At 43.7% G+C, this 21,276-nt stretch overlaps 3 protein-coding genes across 46 annotated transcripts in view; all 3 read right to left on the minus strand.

The window, feature by feature from the left end:
- LOC106603249 (protocadherin gamma-C5) overlaps positions 1-21,276 on the minus strand; it is a 186,079-nt gene that overhangs the window by 14,956 nt on the left and 149,847 nt on the right. Inside the window, exon 1 of one of the 44 annotated variants that reach the window (XM_045716963.1) lies at positions 6,951-10,122. The exons of 38 other annotated variants lie outside the window; for them this stretch is intronic. In XM_045716963.1, the coding sequence (XP_045572919.1) occupies positions 6,951-9,395 (2,445 nt within the window). In that variant the 5' untranslated portion in view covers positions 9,396-10,122. Of the gene's footprint in view, positions 1-153; positions 2,763-6,950; positions 10,123-21,276 lie in introns of those variants that run through there. 5 more of the 44 variants (XM_045716976.1, XM_045716990.1, XM_045716962.1 and 2 more) reach the window with 5 other exon arrangements.
- LOC106603244 (protocadherin gamma-C5-like) lies at positions 12,289-15,030 on the minus strand. The gene has a single exon (XM_014196620.2). It carries the CDS (start codon positions 14,872-14,874, stop codon positions 12,304-12,306), a length of 2,571 nt encoding a protein of 856 aa, XP_014052095.2. The 5' UTR covers positions 14,875-15,030; the 3' UTR covers positions 12,289-12,303.
- On the minus strand, positions 15,819-18,516 carry LOC106603245 (protocadherin gamma-C5). The gene has a single exon (XM_045717005.1). The coding sequence runs from the start codon at positions 18,339-18,341 to the stop codon at positions 15,834-15,836; it is 2,508 nt and encodes an 835-aa protein (XP_045572961.1). The 5' UTR covers positions 18,342-18,516; the 3' UTR covers positions 15,819-15,833.

Raw genomic sequence — 21,276 nt, forward strand, 5'->3', positions numbered from 1 at the left:
TATACATTATTCGAGCTTTAAACGCTGTCATAAAGACTGAATGCAAAACAAACCAATTATATAGAATCGAATGAATAGAAGTGGTAAAAGCCAGTTCCAGTAGATACAGTCATAAATGAAGAACGATATAATCCTGTGGTAATAAAAACATACCTGTTGGCTCTCGAACGTCCACGCGCTGTCCGGTAAAGACGCATCAAGCACGTTTATCATGTCCTTAAAGTCAGTGGTGCTGCTGGGTTTAACGAGGGTGAAATCACTGAACTCGGACACTGGAGAGAGACACGACCTGAAGGACTGGCTCTGAGACAACATGTCCCCTCCCAGGACCTCCACATACTTAATAGGGCCGTCAGTGTTGAGCTGGAGCTGCAGGTTTCTGTTTGGATTCTTGTATCCGTCAGAATCAGCCCGTCTGATACAGCAACTCGAGCTGCTCCTACTGTTTCTAACGCACTTCACCACTAAGATGAGGAAAGTCAACAAAGACAAAACGGACACTGAGGCCAGAGAGATTATCAAATAAAAGGTGATTTTACTGTTTCTCTTGCTGGGCTCTGCTGTTTTCTGGCGGAAGTCCGAGATGGGCTCGTGGAGCCCGTCCTCTAACAGTATGTTGACTGTGACTGTGGCGGACTGGACCGGCTCCCCATTGTCCTGTATCTCTATAAGCAGCCTCTGAGAGGAGTCATCCTGCTCTGAAACAGCGCGTTTAGTCCTCACCTCCCCTGTGTAAAGATTCACACTGAACAGAGACGAGTCTGTGGCCTCCACCAGCCTATAGGAAATCCAGGCGTTATGGCCCGAGTCTGCGTCCACTGCCGATATCTTAGTGGTCAGGTGGCCTGCTTTAGCGGACCGGGGCATCTTCTGATGGGAGACAGAGCCCATGACAGCGGAAGGGTAAATAACAGCGGGGGCATTGTCGTTCTGGTCCAGGATAAAAACATGAACCGTGACGTTGCTGCTCAGAGACGGAGAGCCGTGGTCCTTTGCCTGCACCTGTATCTGAAACACCTTCAGTTTCTCATAGTCAAACGAGTGCATGCTGTAGATGCTGCCATTATCTGAGTTGATGTAAATATAGGAGGAGACAGACACGTCTTGTACTTTAGAGTCTAATATAGAATAGGAGATCTTGGCGTTTTCTCCTATATCTGGATCTGAAGCGGAAACTGAAAACATTATTGATCCAGCAGCATTGTTCTCTCTGACGTAAACAGTGTAAGAAGGTTGTGAGAAAACTGGAGGGTTGTCATTAACATCTAAAATATCCACTGTTATTATTTTATTCGAGGTCAAATGTGGGGACCCGGAATCGGTTGCTTCAAGCTCAATACGGTATTCAGGATATTTCTCCCGGTCTAAAGATGCATCAGTCACTAGTGCGTAATGATCTGCAAATGAGGGGTTTAATTTGAAAGGGTACTCTGAAGACATACGAAGGGAGACCTTGCCATTGTCCCCGGAGTCTAAATCATTTGCGCTAATTAGTGCTACCATGGTACCTACTGGGGCATCCTCTCTAACGGGTTTGGGTGAAGAGGTGATGGTTATCTCAGGTGAGTTATCGTTAACATCTACAATAGTTACCTGGACACCACTGTGTCCCTCCATAGATGGCGTGCCTTTGTCTCTAGCGCATACATCAAATTTATATGAAGGACTTTTTTCGTAATCTAATGCGTGGGATAAAGTAATATCTCCTGTGTCTTCATTGATTACAAATAGCTTTTGAATGGACTCTGCTGTATGCGATTCGAATGAATACTCTATTTTACTGTTTGGGCCTTCATCCAAGTCGTTGGCTCTAACAGTCAATACTAATGTCCCGGGTATTGCATTTTCACTCAGTTGGATTTCATACAAGTCTTGATCAAAACTAGGCGCATTGTCGTTTATGTCTATCACCATCACAGTAACATGCGTGGTACCAGATCTTGGCGGAGTACCTCCATCAACCGCAGTAAGAATTAGGTTGTGCACCGGCTGCTGTTCCCGGTCTACAGGCTTTTCCAGAACAAGCTCGGCAACCTTTGTGCCGTCATTATTGTTTTTAACGTTCAAAGCAAAGAAGTCATTTTTATTCAGAGAATATGAGCGCAAATAATTTATCCCGACGTCACGGTCCTGTGCCGTTTCCAGACGAAACCGAACACCAAGTAGAGTTGATTCGGGCACTTTTATAGTGTTCTCGGCTGACATGAAAAGTGGAGAGTTGTCATTTATATCCAGTATTTCCACCTCAACCCGATAAAACTGAAGTGGATCCTCAATGATAACCTGCAGAGGTAACAAACAACTCGCGCCTTGTCCGCACAGACTCTCTCTGTCTATCCGTTCATTTACAATGAGCTCGCCCTTTCCCAAATCCACAGCGAAATATTGCTTACCAGCCCCGGGGGCTATCCTCAGTTTGCGATCAGAGATTTTAGAGATGTCAAAGCCCAAGTCCTTAGCTATATTTCCAACAACAGAGCCCACGTCCAGTTCCTCGGGAATGGTGTATCGAGTCTGCGCCTCTATTGTATTCCACAAGACAAAAAATATCCACAGCGCCAGCCATGGAAACATCTTTATCTTGACTAGCGTCCACATCTCCACAAATAGCGTGCAATAGATAAAGGACTTGATCCGTCACACATCGCAAGAGAATGCAATGCAATTACCAAATACCCAGTAATTGCTTAAATTAACTGCTAAATCCAATACATGTACATCGATGTGAGCCCAGCTATGTCTCTCCCAGCTCTGTTCATTGTAGGGGATATGGTGTTGAGGCTGGGGGAGGGACTAGATCTCCTTGTACAGTTCGGCACATGATTGGTTTACAGAGCTCCAATAGATTACTATTAGGAGCAGCTCTGAGTTAAAGTAACAGAGCAGCCAAAGATATAGGCTGAGGCAATGTTCCCTCTAAACTGTGAGCAGGGGCCCTAGCCCAGAGACTGCTGCGCTGCTCCCCCGGGACAGCCACGCAGAGCGCAGAGGTAATATCATCCCATGGAGAGAAGCACAAGATTGAACTTTCTATTGTTTTCCCTGTTAGTTAACACTATCAACGTTTCCCTTAACTGTGACAATTGTGATTGAGTCAAAGCAATATTAGCCACTTTCAATGCAACATCCTGAAACAAAACTAACTATGACAGAGATTGTTGTAGGCAGAACACAGGACTATCAACAAGGCAGGTCCTACAGGCCCTAGTTTTCGCTCGTGCGGTCAGGTGCCACAAAAAGGGACTTAGGAAAATTGAAATTGGCTTAGAACAGGGCAGCACGGCTGGCTCTTGGAGGTACACAGAGAGCTAATATTAATAATTTGCATGTCAATCTCTCCTGGTTCAAAGTGGAGGAGAGATTGACTTCATCACTCGCTGTATTTATGAGAGGTGTTGACATGTTGAATGCACCGAGCTGTCTGTTTGAACTACTGGCACACAGCTCGGACACCCATGCATAGCCCACAAGACATGCCACCAGAGGTCTCTTCACAGTCCCCAAGTCCAGAACAGACTGGGAGGTGCACAGTACTACATAGAGCCATGACTACATGGAACTCTATTCCACATCAAGTAACTGATGCAAGCAGTAACATTTGATTTAAAAAACAAATAAAAATACACCTTATGGAACGGCGGAGACTGTGAAGCAACACAAACATAGGCACAGACACATGCACACACGATAACATACGCACTATACACACGTGTACACATGGATTTAGTAGTGTAGATATGTGGTAGTGGTGGAGCAGGGGCTTGAGTGCACACAGTGTGTTGTGAAATCTGTGAATCTATTGTAATGTTTTTACAATTGTATAAACTGCCTTCATTTTGTTGGACCGCAGGAAGAGTAGCTGCTGCGTTGGCAGGAACTAATGGGTATCCATAGTAAATACAAATACAGGACTCAGCCCGTACTCTACACAGGCCGGTGCGGCATAACCAATCAGAGCTGCAGTAGGTCTGTATGCAAATAGACCATAGCCATATATGGATATGTGCCATTTATTTTCAACTGGACTGTGTTTACAGCTGTGGTCGTGAGTAGATGCGCTTGTTTTGAGATCAAAGCAAGAGCTGCATGTAGCCACATGTGCACATTTTGATCATATCCTTTGATATTGAGTTATTAACCCAGTTATAGATATTTTGTAGTCAGCAATAGGGGAGTGATTGCTTCCTACAAGGTCACAAAACCTGTGCATTTCGAGACATCTTTGAAAAGCAAGTCAGCTCAAGAGTTTTTTTTTTGTCTTAAAGGGGAAGTGCTGTTTTTGAGACAGGCTTGAATAGCCAATAGGCAGAGGGTAGCATACTTTTTCAGATTCTCTGTAATAATGGTAGGGAAATAACAATTAATTGTATTTTGTAAAGTGGTTTATTCCATCAAACAACACAACAACATTTTCAGTCACCTCCTTGTCTGAAGGACACGTGGATAAATAGGTTAATGTCAAGCTCTACATGTTTTCTTTTTAAAGTCTCATGGAATGTAGGTCTACATTGAACACACATTGGCTGCTTCTGTAGACTGAATGATAGAACAGCTATTTCCATGTTAAAATGTTATGGGATGAGTTTTCTCCATTGTTTTTGATTGTAAGCCACTCTGGTAGACCTACATTATGATCAAATAGCCACAGCAGCCTACTTGGCCACTGTTAAAACTGTAACTTAATGCGGGTACAGCCTCAGTGTTCAAATCAAATCAAATTTATTTATATAGCCCTCACCTCCCCATGTGAACCAGATCAAACTACGCCGATATCAGCTGATATCTCAAAGTGCTGTACAGAAACCCAGCCTAAAACCCCAAACAGCAAGCAATGCAGGTGTAGAAGCACGGTGGCTAGGAAAAACTCCCTTGAAAGGCCAAAACCTAGGAAGAAACCTAGAGAGAAACCAGGCTATGAGGGGTGGCCAGTCCTCTTCTGGCTGTGCCAGGTGGAGATTATAACAGAACATGGCCAAGATGTTCAAATGTTCATAAATGACCAGCATGGTCAAATAATAATAATCACAGTAGTTGTCGAAGGTGCAACAAGTCAGCACCTCAAGAGTAAATGTCAGTTGGCTTTTCATAGCGAATCATTCAGAGTATCTCTACCACTCCTGCTGTCTCTAGAGAGTTGAAAACAGCAGGTCTGGGACAGGTAGCACATCCGGTGAACAGGTCAGGGTTCCATAGCCGCAGGCAGAACAGTTGAAACTGGAGCAGCAGCACGGCCAGGTGGACTGTTCACAGTAAACGCATGCTGGAAGTTGCACAGAATTTTTACAACGTTATAGTTTGCACTCAGCAGACCTGAAATTTGCTCAGTGCCCAAAAATATTAGAGGGAACATTGGCTGAGAATTAATGTAATAGGCCGGCATAGAGATAAAGATGAACTGGCTTGATTACTTTGTATTTTAGTGCAGCATACAAATCATAGGCCAATTATTTGAACTGAATGCCACAGTGCTTTTTATGTTATAAAACATGTAATTATCAATGGGATATGTGATAAAACTGGCTATGTGATCAAACTGTGATGAATCCAGCCAGGTCACCTGTGACACAAGTCAGAATTAGACGTCCATCCATGTCTGAGGACGTCGGGAGATGAAGTGGAAACCGGCCACTAGAGGCAACGGTGAGTGCTGTTACCTTCAAGTAGGTTTCTGTTGTGGACGGGAATGGTGGATAGGAGCAAGCCTCTGCCTCGCGCAGGCAGGTGCAAAAGGTTGCATGTTTAAATCCAGCAATATAATGTTTTTTTAGATAATTGTTTTAAGCCTATCCCAAACCTTAACCATTCGGAGTTAATGCCTCAACTTAAAAAATTCGGAGTTAATTCCTAAACGTAACCTTAAACACTTTGAAATTTGACGTTTGGAACAACTTCGAAATGTAAAGTTTGAGAAACATGGATCAACATCCAATTCTGACGTGAGACTGTGAGAGCTTGTTACAGTAGTAGACTGGAAGATTGTAACACTGTAGATGTAGGACAGTTGAGGGTTTCATGAATTGACTGTCACAAGATGCAAACGTGGAACCTTTCAGTTTTATGAATATATCCCACTGCATTGGTATTTGGCTAAGCTACATTGTTTAGGTAATGTATGAGTTCTCTTAGTGTATTTCAACTATGGATGAATAATACATTGAAAAGAACACATGAGAAATTAGAGCGAAATTTAGTCTAGACATAGTTCTAAAATAGCAAAACAATGCTATATCAAATGTCTTCCAGTTCATATACAACATAAATGCCTTTGAGTCAGAATTAATGTGCAGGAAGAGTACATAGGTTTGTTTTTACTTTCAGCACCACGGTAGTGGCCGTCACTAGTTACCACAGCCACAAAAGTTCTAAACCCCGCCTATTTCTCTACTTAACATGTGCTTTTAAATCTAACCCTAATAATAACCACACTGCTAACCTCATGCATAACTTTAAACTTAAATTAAGACCAAACAGATACAAAAAAATCAAGAATTTTAACAATAGCATATAGTCATTTCGACTTTGTAGATGTGGTAACTAGTGAAAACCCAGGGTAGAGGACAGTGGCTAACTGAACCAATGAGGTTAGACAGAGAAGCAAAAAAACGATTCAAAAAATGAAAAGTTCAAATGAATGCTAGAAACCTCACGTGAAAAGTGTCAATGGAAGTAAATAACTGAAAGAAGAAAATACTAAACGAAACTCCTGGTGCTATTAATTTTATTTTCATTGCAGATTACAAGAAAAGTATTTACGAATCCAAGCAACAACCTAGACAGTAAAAATATGCCAATAAATATCGGTCGTTCGTATTCACTTTCAGCACCACTGCAATGGTCCGCGCGGAAATGAAACATACGGTAAACAGCCATGTTATGCATTGTAAGGCGAATATATATATGGAAACAATAGCACGTTTATCTTCAATTACCAATTCAAAAAATGTGCTCACCTGTTGGCTCTCGAACGTCCACGCGCTGTCAGGTAATGATGCATCAAGCACGTTTATCATGTCCTTAAAGTCAGTGGTGCTGCTGGGCTTAACGAGGGTGAAATCACTGAACTCGGACACTGGAGAGAGACACGACCTGAAGGACTGGCTCTGAGACAACATGTCCCCTCCTAGGACCTCCACATACTTAATAGGGCCGTCAGTGTTGAGCTGGAGCTGCAGGTTTCTGTTTGGATTCTTGTATCCGTCAGAATCAGCCCGTCTGATACAGCAACTCGAGCTGCTCCTACTGTTTCTAACGCACTTCACCACTAAGATGAGGAAAGTCAACAAAGACAAAACGGACACGGAGGCCAGAGAGATGATCAAATAAAAGGTGATTTTACTGTTTCTCTTGCTGGGCTCTGCTGTTTTCTGGCGGAAGTCCGAGATGGGCTCGTGGAGCCCGTCCTCTAACAGTATGTTGACTGTGACTGTGGCGGACTGGACCGGCTCCCCATTGTCCTGTATCTCTATAAGCAGCCTCTGAGAGGAGTCATCCTGCTCTGAAACAGCGCGTTTAGTCCTCACCTCCCCTGTGTAAAGATTCACACTGAACAGAGACGAGTCTGTGGCCTCCACCAGCCTATAGGAAATCCAGGCGTTATGGCCCGAGTCTGCGTCCACTGCCGATATCTTAGTGGTCAGGTGGCCTGCTTTAGCGGACCGGGGCATCTTCTGATGGGAGACAGAGCCCATGACAGCGGAAGGGTAAATAACAGCGGGGGCATTGTCGTTCTGGTCCAGGATAAAAACATGAACCGTGACGTTGCTGCTCAGAGACGGAGAGCCGTGGTCCTTTGCCTGCACCTGTATCTGAAACACCTTCAGTTTCTCATAGTCAAACGAGTGCATGCTGTAGATGCTGCCGTTATCTGAGTTGATGTAAATATAGGAGGAGACAGACACGTCTTGTACTTTAGAGTCTAATATAGAATAGGAGATCTTGGCGTTTTCTCCTATATCTGGATCTGAAGCGGAAACTGAACACATTATTGATCCAGCAGCATTGTTCTCTCTGACGTAAACAGTGTAAGAAGGTTGTGAGAAAACTGGAGGGTTGTCATTGACATCTAAAATATTCACTGTTATGATTTTAATGGAGGTCAAAGCTGGGGACCCTGAGTCCGATGCTTCAAGCTCAATACGGTATTCAGGATATTTCTCCCGGTCTAAAGTTGAATGTGTTACTAGTGCGTAATGATCTGCAAATGAGGGGTTTAATTTGAAAGGGTAATCTGAAGACATACGAACGGAAACTTGACCATTTTCTCCCGAGTCCAAATCCTTTGCGCTAATTAGTGCTACCATGGTACCTACTGGGGCATCCTCTCTAACGGGTTTGGGTGAAGAGGTGATGGTTATCTCAGGTGAGTTATCGTTAACATCTATAACCGTCACCTGAACATCGCTGTGCCCCTCCATAGATGGCGTGCCTTTGTCTCTCGCGCATACATCAAATTTGTAAGAGGGACCTATTTCGTAATCTAACTCGTGTGACAATGTGATTTCTCCCGTTTTTTGGTCGATAGCAAAACGTTTTAGCACGTCATCTGGTGTTTGCGACCCGAATGAATAATCTATGGCGCTGTTAGAGCCCTCGTCTAAATCGGCAGCTTCAACGGTCAATACTAACGTTCCAGGGTTGGTCTTTTCACTAAGATGGATCTCATACAAGTCTTGCTCAAAACTTGGTGCGTTGTCATTGTTATCCAAAACGACAACTGTCAATTTCGTTATTCCCAATCTAGCAGGAGAACCTCCATCAAATGCTGTAAGAATGAGATGGTGGACAGACTGTTTCTCTCTATCAACTGCATTTTCAAGAACAAGTTCAGGAATCTTTGTTCCGTCTCTGCTATTCTTAACATTCAACTTGAAGAAGTCGTTTTTATTCAAGGTGTAAGAGCGCAGCATATTTGCTCCAACATCAGGGTCCTGGGCCGTTTCCAACGGAATTCTTGCCCCTGGTAGAGTTGATTCCGCCACATTAACTGTGTTTTCATCTGACTTGAAACGTGGAGAGTTGTCATTTATATCCAGTATTTCCACCTCAACTCGATAAAACTGAAGTGGATCCTCAATGATAACCTGCAGAGGTAACAAACAACTCGCGCTTTGTCCGCACAGACTCTCTCTGTCTATCCGTTCATTTACAATGAGCTCGCCCTTTCCCAAATCCACAGCGAAATATTGCTTACCAGCCCCGGGGGCTATCCTCAGTTTGCGATCAGAGATCTTAGAGATTTCAAAGCCCAAGTCCTTAGCTATATTTCCAACAACAGAGCCCACGTCCAGTTCCTCGGGAATGGTGTATCGAGTCTGCGCCTGTATTGTATTCCACAAAAGAAAGAACATCCATAGTGCCAGCCATGGAAAAATCTTAATCTTGACTAGCGTCCACATCTCCACAAATAGCGTGCAATAGATAAAGGACTTGATCCGTCACACATCGCAAGAGAATGCAATGCAATTACCGAATACCCAGCAATTTCTTAAATGAACGGCTAAATCCAGTACATCGATGTGAGCCCAGCTATGTGTCTCCCAGCTCTGTTCATTGTAGGGGATATGGTGCTGTGGCTGGGGGAGGGCATAGATCTCTTTGTACAGTTCAGCACATGATTGGTTTATAGAGCTCCAATAGAATACGATTAGGAGCAGCTCTGAGTTAAAGTAACAGAGCAGCCAAAGATATAGGCAGAGAGTTAATGTAATAGGCAGGCAAAGATATAGAGATGAACTGGCTTTATTACTTGTATTTTAGTGGGGCATACAAATCATAGGATAATAATTTGAACTGAATTTTTTTTTAATGTCCTAAAACATGCATTTATCAATGGGATATGTGATTAAACTAGATATGTGGTCAAACTGTGATACAACTGGAAGAGTGTAACATTGAAGTTGTAGGACCGTGTAGAGTTTCACGAATTGACTGTTACAAGATGCACATGTGGAACCTTTTATTTTGATCCATAAATCGCACTGCATTAGTATTTGGCTATGATATTTTTTAGGCAATGTATGACTTATTTTAGTGTATTTTGGAGAAGCAATACATTCAGAAGAACACATGAGAAATTCTTGGCTACAGATCATTTGCATGTAGGCCTATATCATATTGCTGAAAAACACTGTTTTAAATAGCACAACATCCTATAACAACATAAATAAGGTATGCCGTTGAGTCAGAATCAATGTGCAGGAAGAACGCATACATTTGTTTTCACTTTCAGGACCACGGTAGTGGTCGTCACTAGTTACCATAACCACAAAGTCATAAACCCTGCCCATTTCTACAATTTACCTTCTTAAAATGTGATTTTAAACCTAACCCTAACCTTAACCACACTGCGAACCTTATGCGTAACCAAAACCTTAAATTAAGACCAAAAAGCTCGTGTTTGTTTTCATGAATTTTTAAAATAGAGCCATTTTGATGTTGTGGCTGTAGTAACTTTTGGATACTGAAGGTAGTGGACAGCGCCAAAAGGAAGCACTGAAGCATGTTCTCAGAATAGACGTAACATAGTAAACAGTTTAACATAGTAAACATATATTTGTGACGCTCAAATTGGTATGATAAAGTAAATTACCAAAAGTATGTGGACACCTGCTTGTCGAACATCTCATTTTATGGGCATTAATATGGGGTCGGTCCCCCCTTTGCTGCTATAACAGCCTCCACTCTTCTGGGAAGGCTTTCCACTAGATGTTGGAACTTTGCTGCGGGGACTTGCTTCCATTCAGCCACAAGAGCATTAGTGAGGTCGGGCACTGATGTTGGGCGATAAAGCCTGGCTCGCAGTCAGTGTTCTAATTCATCCCAAAGGTGTTCGATGGGGTTGTCAGTGCTCTGTGCAGGCCTGTCAAGTTCTTCCACACCGATCTCGACAAACCATTTCTGTATGGACCTCGCTTTGTGCACGGGGGCATTGTCATGCTGAAACAGGAACTTTTCCCCTTCCCCAAACTGTTGCCACAAAGTTGGAAGCAAAGAATCATCTAGAATGTCATTGTATGCTGTAGCATTAAGATTTCCCTTTACTAGAACTAAGGGGCCTTGCCTGAACCATGAAAAACAGCCCCAAACCATTAGTCCTCATCCAGCCAATTTTACAGCTGGCACTATGTATTGGGGCAGGTAGCGTTCTCCTGGCATCAGCCAAACCCATATTCTGTCGGACAGCAAGATGTAGAAGTGTGATTCATCACTCCGGAGAACCAGCAGATGCTTTGCATTGTTCATGGTGATCTTATGCTTGTGTACAGCTGCTCGACTACAGAAAACAATTTCATGAAGCTCCCGACGAACAATTCTTGTCCTAATGTTGCTTGCAGAGGCAGTTTGGAACTCAGTAGTTAGTGTTGCAACCGAGAACAGATGATTTTTACGCGCTACACGCTTCAGCACTCGGCGGACCCATTCTGTGAGCTTGTGTGGCCTACCACTTCGCGGCTGAGCCATTGTTGCTCCGAGACGTTTTCCACTTCACAATAACAGCACTTACAGTTGACCAGGGCAGCTCTAGCAAGGCAGAAATTTTACAAACTGAGTTGATGGAAAGGTGGCATCATATGACAGTGCTATGTTGAAAGTCACTGAGCTCTTCACTAAGGACTTTATACTGCCAATGTTTGTCTAGGGAGATTGCATGGCTGTGTGCTTGATTTTATACACCTGTCATCAATGGGTGTGGCTGAAATATCCAAATCCACTAATTTGAAGGTGTGTCCGCATACTTCTGTATATATAATGTATGTTACATTTGGTATGGTTACATAAGACAGATGTTACTTAAGGCAAAAACAAAAGTCGGGTGGTTGGTCGAGTAAATGGTTGGGCATATAACGCGAACGTCCAGCAACCCAAAGGTTTGTGAGTTCAAATGTCATCACGGACAACTTTAGCATTTTAACTAATTACTTTTTACAACTAATTGCAACTTTTAAACTACTTACTACTTTTTAGCAACTTTGCAACTACTTAACATATTAGCTAACCCGTCCCCTTTAACCTAACTTCTAAACTAAACCTCATAAGTTTTTCAAATTTGTAACATTCCATACGAAATGGGTGACGGACATTCACAAATTCGTACGTACCATAGGGAAGGTAACATATCATACTAAATAGAGTGTATCGGATTTACATATAGAATAATATCAAATGCTGTGAGACCAGGTTAACCACTGACGTTAGACAGCACACAACGATTCAGGACATGGAAAGTTCAATTAATGCTTGAAACCTCACGTGAAAAGTGTAAATGAAAGCAAAATAACTGAAAAAAAGAAGCTCCTGATGCTATTAATTTTTATTTTCATTGCATATTACAGGAAAATTATTTACGAAACCAAGCCGTATTATGCATTGTATGACATAGAAATATATGGGAACAATAGCAAGTTGAATAACTTCCATTTCAATTACCAATTCAAACAATATGCTCACCTGTTGGCTCTCGAACGTCCACGCGCTGTCAGGTAATGATGCATCAAGTACGTTTATCATGTCCTTAAAGTCTGTGGTGCTGCTGGGCTTAACGAGGGTGAAATCACTGAACTCGGACACTGGAGAGAGACACGACCTGAAGGACTGGCTCTGAGACAACATGTCCCCTCCCAGGACCTCCACATACTTAATAGGGCCGTCAGTGTTGAGCTGGAGCTGCAGGTTTCTGTTTGGATTCTTGTATCCGTCAGAATCAGCCCGTCTGATACAGCAACTCGAGCTGCTCCTACTGTTTCTAACGCACTTCACCACTAAGATGAGGAAAGTCAACAAAGACAAAACGGACACGGAGGCCAGAGAGATTATCAAATAAAAGGTGATTTTACTGTTTCTCTTGCTGGGCTCTGCTGTTTTCTGGCGGAAGTCCGAGATGGGCTCGTGGAGCCCGTCCTCTAACAGTATGTTGACTGTGACTGTGGCGGACTGGACCGGCTCCCCATTGTCCTGTATCTCTATAAGCAGCCTCTGAGAGGAGTCATCCTGCTCTGAAACAGCGCGTTTAGTCCTCACCTCCCCTGTGTAAAGATTCACACTGAACAGAGACGAGTCTGTGGCCTCCACCAGCCTATAGGAAATCCAGGCGTTATGGCCCGAGTCTGCGTCCACTGCCGATATCTTAGTGGTGAGGTGGCCTGCTTTAGCGGACCGGGGCATCTTCTGATGGGAGACAGAGCCCATGACAGCGGAAGGGTAAATAACAGCGGGGGCATTGTCGTTCTGGTCCAGGATAAAAACATGAACCGTGACGTTGCTGCTCAGAGACGGAGAGCCGTGGTCCTTTGCCTGCACCTGTATCTGAAACACCTTCAGTTTCTCATAGTCAAACGAGTGCATGCTGTAGATGCTGCCGTTATCTGAGTTGATGTAAATATAGGAGGAGACAGACACGTCTTGTACTTTAGAGTCTAATATAGAATAGGAGATCTTGGCGTTTTCTCCTATATCTGGATCTGAAGCGGAAACTGAACACATTATTGATCCAGCAGCATTGTTCTCTCTGACGTAAACAGTGTAAGAAGGTTGGGAGAAAACTGGAGGGTTGTCATTAACGTCCAAAACTCTTACAATTACCTCTTTTTTTGAAGTGAGGGGAGGAGAACCCGAATCAGAGGCGACAATTTTCAGTTTATATTCAGGAAATAGCTCCCGGTCGAGTTCAGAGTCTGTTAGTATAGCATAATTATCTGCATACGACGGTTTCAATTTAAATGGATGTTCGCCTATTAAACTCAAACTGACCTTCCCATTTTCCACTGAATCAAGATCTTTTGCGCCTATCAAAGCAACAACTGTTCCTAAAGAAGCATCTTCTTTCACTGGGTTAGGTGACGAGGTCAGGACAATTTCAGGTGCATTATCATTCACGTCTAAAATCTCTACCCGAATAGAGCAGTGGCCCTCCATAGCGGGAATTCCTTTGTCTGTAGCGCGTACATTAAATTCATAAGTGTGACTCTCTTCATAATCCAGATTGCCAGTCACAGTGATCTGTCCAGACTCAGAGTCAATAGAAAACATTTCATGTATGAAGTCTGGCGTTTGCTCAGCGAACGTGTATTGCATCGCTCCATTAGCACCCTCGTCAGCATCACCGGCTTTGACGATAATGACCACTGTACTTTTGGGTGAATTCTCTAGTAAAGAACATTCATAAAGCGATTTCTCAAAGATTGGAGCATTGTCATTGTTATCTAAAACTTGAACAGTGACCTCCGTAGTACCTGATCGGGCCGGATTGCCACCATCTATTGCTGTCAGCACAAGATGATGAACGGCCTGTTTCTCTCTGTCTAGTGCTTTTTGTAAAAGTAACTCTGGTATTTTCACTCCATCTCTATTGGTCTTAACATTTAATGAAAAAAAGTCATTTTTATTTAATTTGTATGAACTGAGGGAATTGGATCCCACGTCAGGGTCCTTTGCACTGGTAAGTAGAAACCGAGCTCCGGTTGTTGTGGATTCTGCAACATTAAGAACCCGTTCAGTAGACAAAAAGATTGGCCCATTATCATTAATATCCTGGACTTCCACCTCAACGCGGTAAAGGCGGAGCGGCTCCTCAATAACAACCTGCAGTGGTAATAGACAACTGGCGCTTTGTCCGCACAGACTCTCTCTGTCGATCCTCTCGTTGACAACCAACTCGCCTCTCCTCAAATCCACACTGAAATATTGCTTACCAGCCTCGGAGGCTATCCTTAGTTTACGCACAAAAATCTCAGACGCTTTCAAACCAAGATCCTCCGCTATAGACCCAACAACAGCTCCTTCTTTCAATTCCTCTGGAATAGTGTAGCGGATCTGAGCCTGTATTGTATTCCATAGCAGAAAAAATAGCCAGAACGCCCGTTTATGCAGAATCTTCATCCCTAAAATCTCAATTTCCAAAGAAGATGTATATTTGACGCAAACGAAGTTATTGGATTGTAATACATCGCAATCATAAGCAATCCGATCATGAATATTCCAAGTACAAAATGTTGCAAAAATATTTATTTCACTGTATCGATGAGCGTAGCTCCGTCTCTCCCATCTCTGTGCATTGTATGGGTTACTGTGCTATGGCTGGGGAAGGGCGTAGATCTCTTTGTACAACGCTGCATGCTATTGGCGCTCAGCGCTCCAATAGATTAAGACTAGGATCAGTGCTGCCTTCAAGCAGCAGCACAGACCCAGGCTACGGTCGAGGAAAACAACTACGTAGGCCTACTACGCTCTACCATCACAACTAAAATATGTTTTTCGTAAGACTAATTCAAAAAAATATGAAAATCAAAATACACCGGACATTGAAATCGAAGTAGAATGAAACAACATAATTTCTGTTAGACCCATAGCTACTGTTTCATGAACAAAACATATCAACGTAATAATGTGTCCTCTGTCTTTTGTGACGTGTCCTGTTGATGCAATAATGTAGCTGTTTCCCTATCAAAGTCGTAAAAAAGTGAAGCAATTCATATTTAACAAAATATTGTAAGAACAAGTAAGGGAACAGAACAACAAAAGCACGGTACAAAACAACCAAGATATTCTACTGGTTGAGGTTTTAAAAAAGTACCATGCTGCTATAGTGACGAACTGAATCACTCAGAGCTCTCCCCTATTCTAGCAGCGAGTCAGAACTGTAGCGTACATTTCAGAACCTTGGACAGCGCCAAGCCAGATAGTTAAAGCGGGCTATGCAGCGTAGCCTCTGAAATGCAAGACGTTTATCAAAAGAACCACAAAAATACATTAACCTATTATCAACATACATAGTTATGAAAACACATCAATTTAAAGTATGCAAGATGTGTTCTAATGTAGTCAATGGTATACGAATACTAGATGAGAACACTGTACATTTGCATAACACTCATTTCAGCAGGTATTGCGCTCACCTGTTGGCTCTCGAACGTCCACGCGCTGTCCGGTAAAGACGCATCAAGCACGTTTATCATGTCCTTAAAGTCAGTGGTGCTGCTGGGCTTAACGAGGGTGAAATCACTGAACTCGGACACTGGAGAGAGACACGACCTGAAGGACTGGCTCTGAGACAACATGTCCCCTCCCAGGACCTCCACATACTTAATAGGGCCGTCAGTGTTGAGCTGGAGCTGCAGGTTTCTGTTTGGATTCTTGTATCCGTCAGAATCAGCCCGTCTGATACAGCAACTCGAGCTGCTCCTACTGTTTCTAACGCACTTCACCACTAAGATGAGGAAAGTCAACAAAGACAAAACGGACACGGAGGCCAGAGAGATGATCAAATAAAAGGTGATTTTACTGTTTCTCTTGCTGGGCTCTGCTGTTTTCTGGCGGAAGTCCGAGATGGGCTCGTGGAGCCCGTCCTCTAACAGTATGTTGACTGTGACTGTGGCGGACTGGACCGGCTCCCCATTGTCCTGTATCTCTATAAGCAGCCTCTGAGAGGAGTCATCCTGCTCTGAAACAGCGCGTTTAGTCCTCACCTCCCCTGTGTAAAGATTCACACTGAACAGAGACGAGTCTGTGGCCTCCACCAGCCTATAGGAAATCCAGGCGTTATGGCCCGAGTCTGCGTCCACTGCCGATATCTTAGTGGTCAGGTGGCCTGCTTTAGCGGACCGGGGCATCTTCTGATGGGAGACAGAGCCCATGACAGCGGAAGGGTAAATAACAGCGGGGGCATTGTCGTTCTGGTCCAGGATAAAAACATGAACCGTGACGTTGCTGCTCAGAGACGGAGAGCCGTGGTCCTTTGCCTGCACCTGTATCTGAAACACCTTCAGTTTCTCATAGTCAAACGAGTGCATGCTGTAGATGCTGCCGTTATCTGAGTTGATGTAAATATAGGAGGAGACAGACACGTCTTGTACTTTAGAGTCTAATATAGAATAGGATATCTTGGCGTTTTCTCCTATATCTGGATCTGAAGCGGAAACTGAACACATTATTGATCCAGCAGCATTGTTCTCTCTGACGTAAACAGTGTAAGAAGGTTGGGAGAAAACTGGAGGGTTGTCATTAACATCCAAAATACGAACATGAATTGTTTTTCTGGAGTTGAGAGACGGTATTCCAGAGTCAGAAGCTTTAATTTCAACAGTGTACTCTGGATTTTTTTCTCTATCCAAACTGGTGTCCGTAACCAAAGCGTAGTTGTTAGATACAGATGGTTTTAATTTAAATGGTAAGCCTGGCGCTATATTCAAGTTGACGTTGCCATTCTCTCCAGAGTCTACGTCCTTGGCACTTATCAAAGCTATAACTGTTCCAACAGGCGCGTCTTCACTAACAGGACTAGGCTCAGACTTAAAAATGATCTCTGGGGAATTGTCATTCAAATCCATAATTTCAACATTAATAGTACATAGGCCTTGCATTGGTGGAATGCCTTTGTCTGTGGCAAGAACATCAATTTTAAACGAATTTCTCTCTTCATAATCTATCTCTCCCTTAACCTTTATTTCGCCAGTTTGGGGATCAACAGTTAAAAGGTTCTGTAGTGACTCTGAGGTGTGTGGTCCAAATGAGTAAACGATCTCACGATTGACTCCATCATCACGGTCTACAGCTTTTACAGTGACAACGATAGTTCCTGGTTGTGTATTTTCAACCACTTGGATATCATATCCACTTTCCTCAAAGATGGGTGCATTATCGTTTATGTCTTGTACCCGAATAGTAATTTCTGCTGTACCTGATCTAGCAGGATTTCCACCATCTACGGCTGTTAGAAGCAGGCTGTGTACGGACTGTTTTTCTCTGTCTAATACCTTTTCTAAAATCAATTCGGATACTTTTGACCCATCTTTATTTGTTTTAATATCTAGCACAAAATGTTCATTTTTACTAAGTGTATATGTGCGTAAAGAATTGGAGCCAACGTCGGGGTCTTGTGCTGATTCTAAACGAAATCTTGCCCCTGGCAGTGTGTGCTCCGCAATATTTAAAACATTTCTATTGTTTTGGAATACTGGGGAATTGTCATTTATATCCTGAATTTCGATCTCAACACGATACAGCTGTAGTGGGTTTTCTATAATAGCCTCTAAAGGCAACAGACAATTGGCATTTCCTCCACACAGACTTTCTCTGTCTATCCTCTCATTAACAATGAGCTCGCCTTTGCCCAAATCCACACTGAAATACTGCTTATCGCCCTCGGAGGCTATCCTCAATTTACGATCGGAAATCTCAGCCAAATTCAAACCCAGATCTTTAGCTATATTCCCAACAACTGATCCCACGTTGAGCTCCTCGGGGATGGTGTAGCGCGTCTGCGCTTCTATTGTACACCCCAGGAGGAGAAAAAGCAGAAGCCCCCGCCATAGGAAAACCTTTATCTTCATTAGAATCCTCATTTCCATGAATGATGATCCTTTGGACTTCGTAAAGGTCTTGGTTTGTAATACATTGCAATGTAATCCCAGTTAGTAAAACACCGTTTTAAATATTAGTCCTATCTCCCAATATGAGCGCGGCTCTGTCTCTCTCAGCTCTATGCATTGTAGAATGGTAGACTCCAGTAGCCCTACCCACAAAAAAACAGGGTTCTTGACGAGGCTGGGCTTATGGTGCTGAGGCTGGGGGAGGGACTAGATCTCTTTGTACAGTTCAGCACATGATTGGTTCACAGAACTCCAATGGATTATCATGGCGAGTATCTCAGCACTGGCAGTTAAAGAAACAGTGCTGTTATGAGCAGTAGAGATGTAGTCAAAATTGGGGTCTATTACTGCATTGGCATTTATGGTATAACTTCATGTAAAATAAACAAACAAATAAATAGCCTACATAAACGCTTGCCAAAATGTAGAAGAAGAAAGCCATTTCATGAAATAATATCATGAAAAATGAATAGCCTGTATAGTGCGTTCCAGAAAGTATTCAGACCCCTTGACTTTTTCCACATTTTGTTACTTTACAGACTTATTCTAAAATGGATTTCATTGCTTTTCCCCCTCATCAATCTACACCCAATACCCCATAATGAAAAAGCAAAAACAAGTTTTCAGACATTTTAGAAAATGTGTAAAAAAATAAATATCTAAATATCTTATTACATTTAAATAAGTATCCAGACCCTTTACTCTGTACTTTGTTGAAGCACTTCTGGCAGTGATTACAGTCACGAGTCTTCTTGGGTATGATGCTACAAGCTTGGCACACCTTTATTTGGGGAATTTCTCCCATTATTCTCTGCAGATGCTCTCAAGCTCTGTCAGGTTGGATGGGGAGCATTGCTGCACAGCTATTTTCAGGTCTCTCCAGAGATGTTCAATCTGGTTCAAGTCCGGGTTTTGGCTGGGCCACTCAGGGATATTCAGAGACTTGTCCCGAAGCCACTCCTGCGTGGTCTTGGCTGTGTGCTTAGGTTCATTGTCCTGTTGGAAGGTGAACCTTCACCCCAGTCTGAGGTCCTGAGTGCTCTGGAGCAGGTTTTCATCAAGGATATCTCTGTAGTTTGCTCTGTTCATCTTTCTCTCAATCCTGACTAGTTTCCCAGTCCCTGCCACTGAACCACATCCCAAAGGCATGATGCTGCCTCCACCATGGTTTACCGTAGGGATGGTGCCAGGTTTCCTCCAGAAGTGACGCTTGGCATTCAGGCCAAAGATTTCAATCTTTGTTTCATCAGGCCAGAGAATCTTGTTTCTCATGGTCTGAAAGTCCTTTAGATGCCTTTTGGCAAACTCCAAGTGGGCTGTCATGTACCTTTTACTGAGAAGTGGCTTTTATCTGGCCACTCTACCATAAAGACCTGATTGGTGGAGTGCTGCAGAAATGGTTGTCCTTCTGAAAACATTCTCCCATCTCCACAGAGGAACTCTGGAGCTCAGTCCTCCCTGACCAAGGCCCTTCTCCCCCGATTGCTCAGTTTAGCCGGGAAGCCAGATCTAGGAAGAGTCTTGGTGGTTTCAAACTACTTCCATTTAAGAATGTGTAACGCCCTGGCCGCCCGCCTGTCTGGAGCCGCCAGAGCTCCGGAGCCGCCAGAGCCGCCCGCCTGTCCGGAGCCGCCAGAGCCGCCCGCCAGCCCGGTGAGTCCTGTGCCTGCGCCCAGGGCCAAGCCTCCTTCATGTCTCCCCAGCCTGGTGAGTCCTGTGCCTGCGCCCAGGTCCAGGCCTCCTGCATGTCTCCCCAGCCTGGTGAATCCTGGGTCAGCACAACCAGAATCGCCCGCCAGCCGGGCGCAGCCAGGGTCGCCTGCCAGCCAGGCGCAGCCAGGGTTGCCCGCCAGCCGGGCGCAACCAGAATCGCCCGCCAGCCGGGTGCAGTCAGGGTCCCCCACCAGTCCTCCGGCGTGGCCAGGGGCGCCACCTAAGTGGGCGACACCGAGGGTGGAGCGGAGGCCACGTCCCGCACCTGAGCCGCCGCCGTAAGAAGGCCCACCCGGACCCTCCCCTTCAGAGTCAGGTTTTGCGGCCGGAGTCCGCACCTTTGGGGGGGGGGATAGTGTAACACCCTAGCCATAGATAGGGGTTTTTGTTCTTTATTTTGGTTAGGCCAGGGTGTTACATTGGGTGGGCGTTCCATGTTCATTTTTCTATGTTTTTGTATTTCTTTGTTTTGGACTGTGTGTGGCTCCCAATCAGGCACAGCTGTAGTTCGTTGTTGCTGATTGGGAGTCACACATAAGTAGCCTGTTTTTTCTTTGGGTTTTTGTGGGTGATTGTTTTCTGTTTCGTTCATTTTTGACCAGACAGGACTGTTTGCTGTCGTTGCTGTTTAGTGTTCTGTTTATAGTGGTTCATTTTATTAAATATTCAAAATGAATACACATCCTCCGCTGCACCTTGGTTTCATTACGACGACGGCCGTTACAGAATGATGGAGGCCACTATGTTCTTGGGGACCTTCAATGCTGCAGAAATGTTTTGGTATCCTTCCCCAGATCTGTACCTGGACACAATCCTGTCTTGGAGCTCTACGGACAATTCCTTCGACCTCATGGCTTGGTTTTTGCTTCGACATGCACTGTCAACTGTGTGATGTTATATAGACAGGTGTGGGCCTTCCAAATCATGTTCAATCAATTGAATTTATCACAGGTGGACTTCAATCAAGTTGTAGATACATCTCAAGGATGATCAATGGAAACAGGATGTACCTGACCTCAATTTCGAGTCTCATAGCAAAGGCTCTGAATACTTATGTAAATAAGGTATTCTGTTTTTATTTTTAATAAATGTGCAAACATTTCTAAAAACCTGTTTTCACTTTGTAATTATGGGGTATTGTGTGTAGAATGATGAGGATTTTTTTTAAAATGTAATCCATTTTAGAATAAGGCTGTAATGT

Source organism: Salmo salar, chromosome ssa04 (assembly GCF_905237065.1).
Source record: "Salmo salar chromosome ssa04, Ssal_v3.1, whole genome shotgun sequence".
NCBI classification, from domain to species: domain Eukaryota; kingdom Metazoa; phylum Chordata; class Actinopteri; order Salmoniformes; family Salmonidae; genus Salmo; species Salmo salar.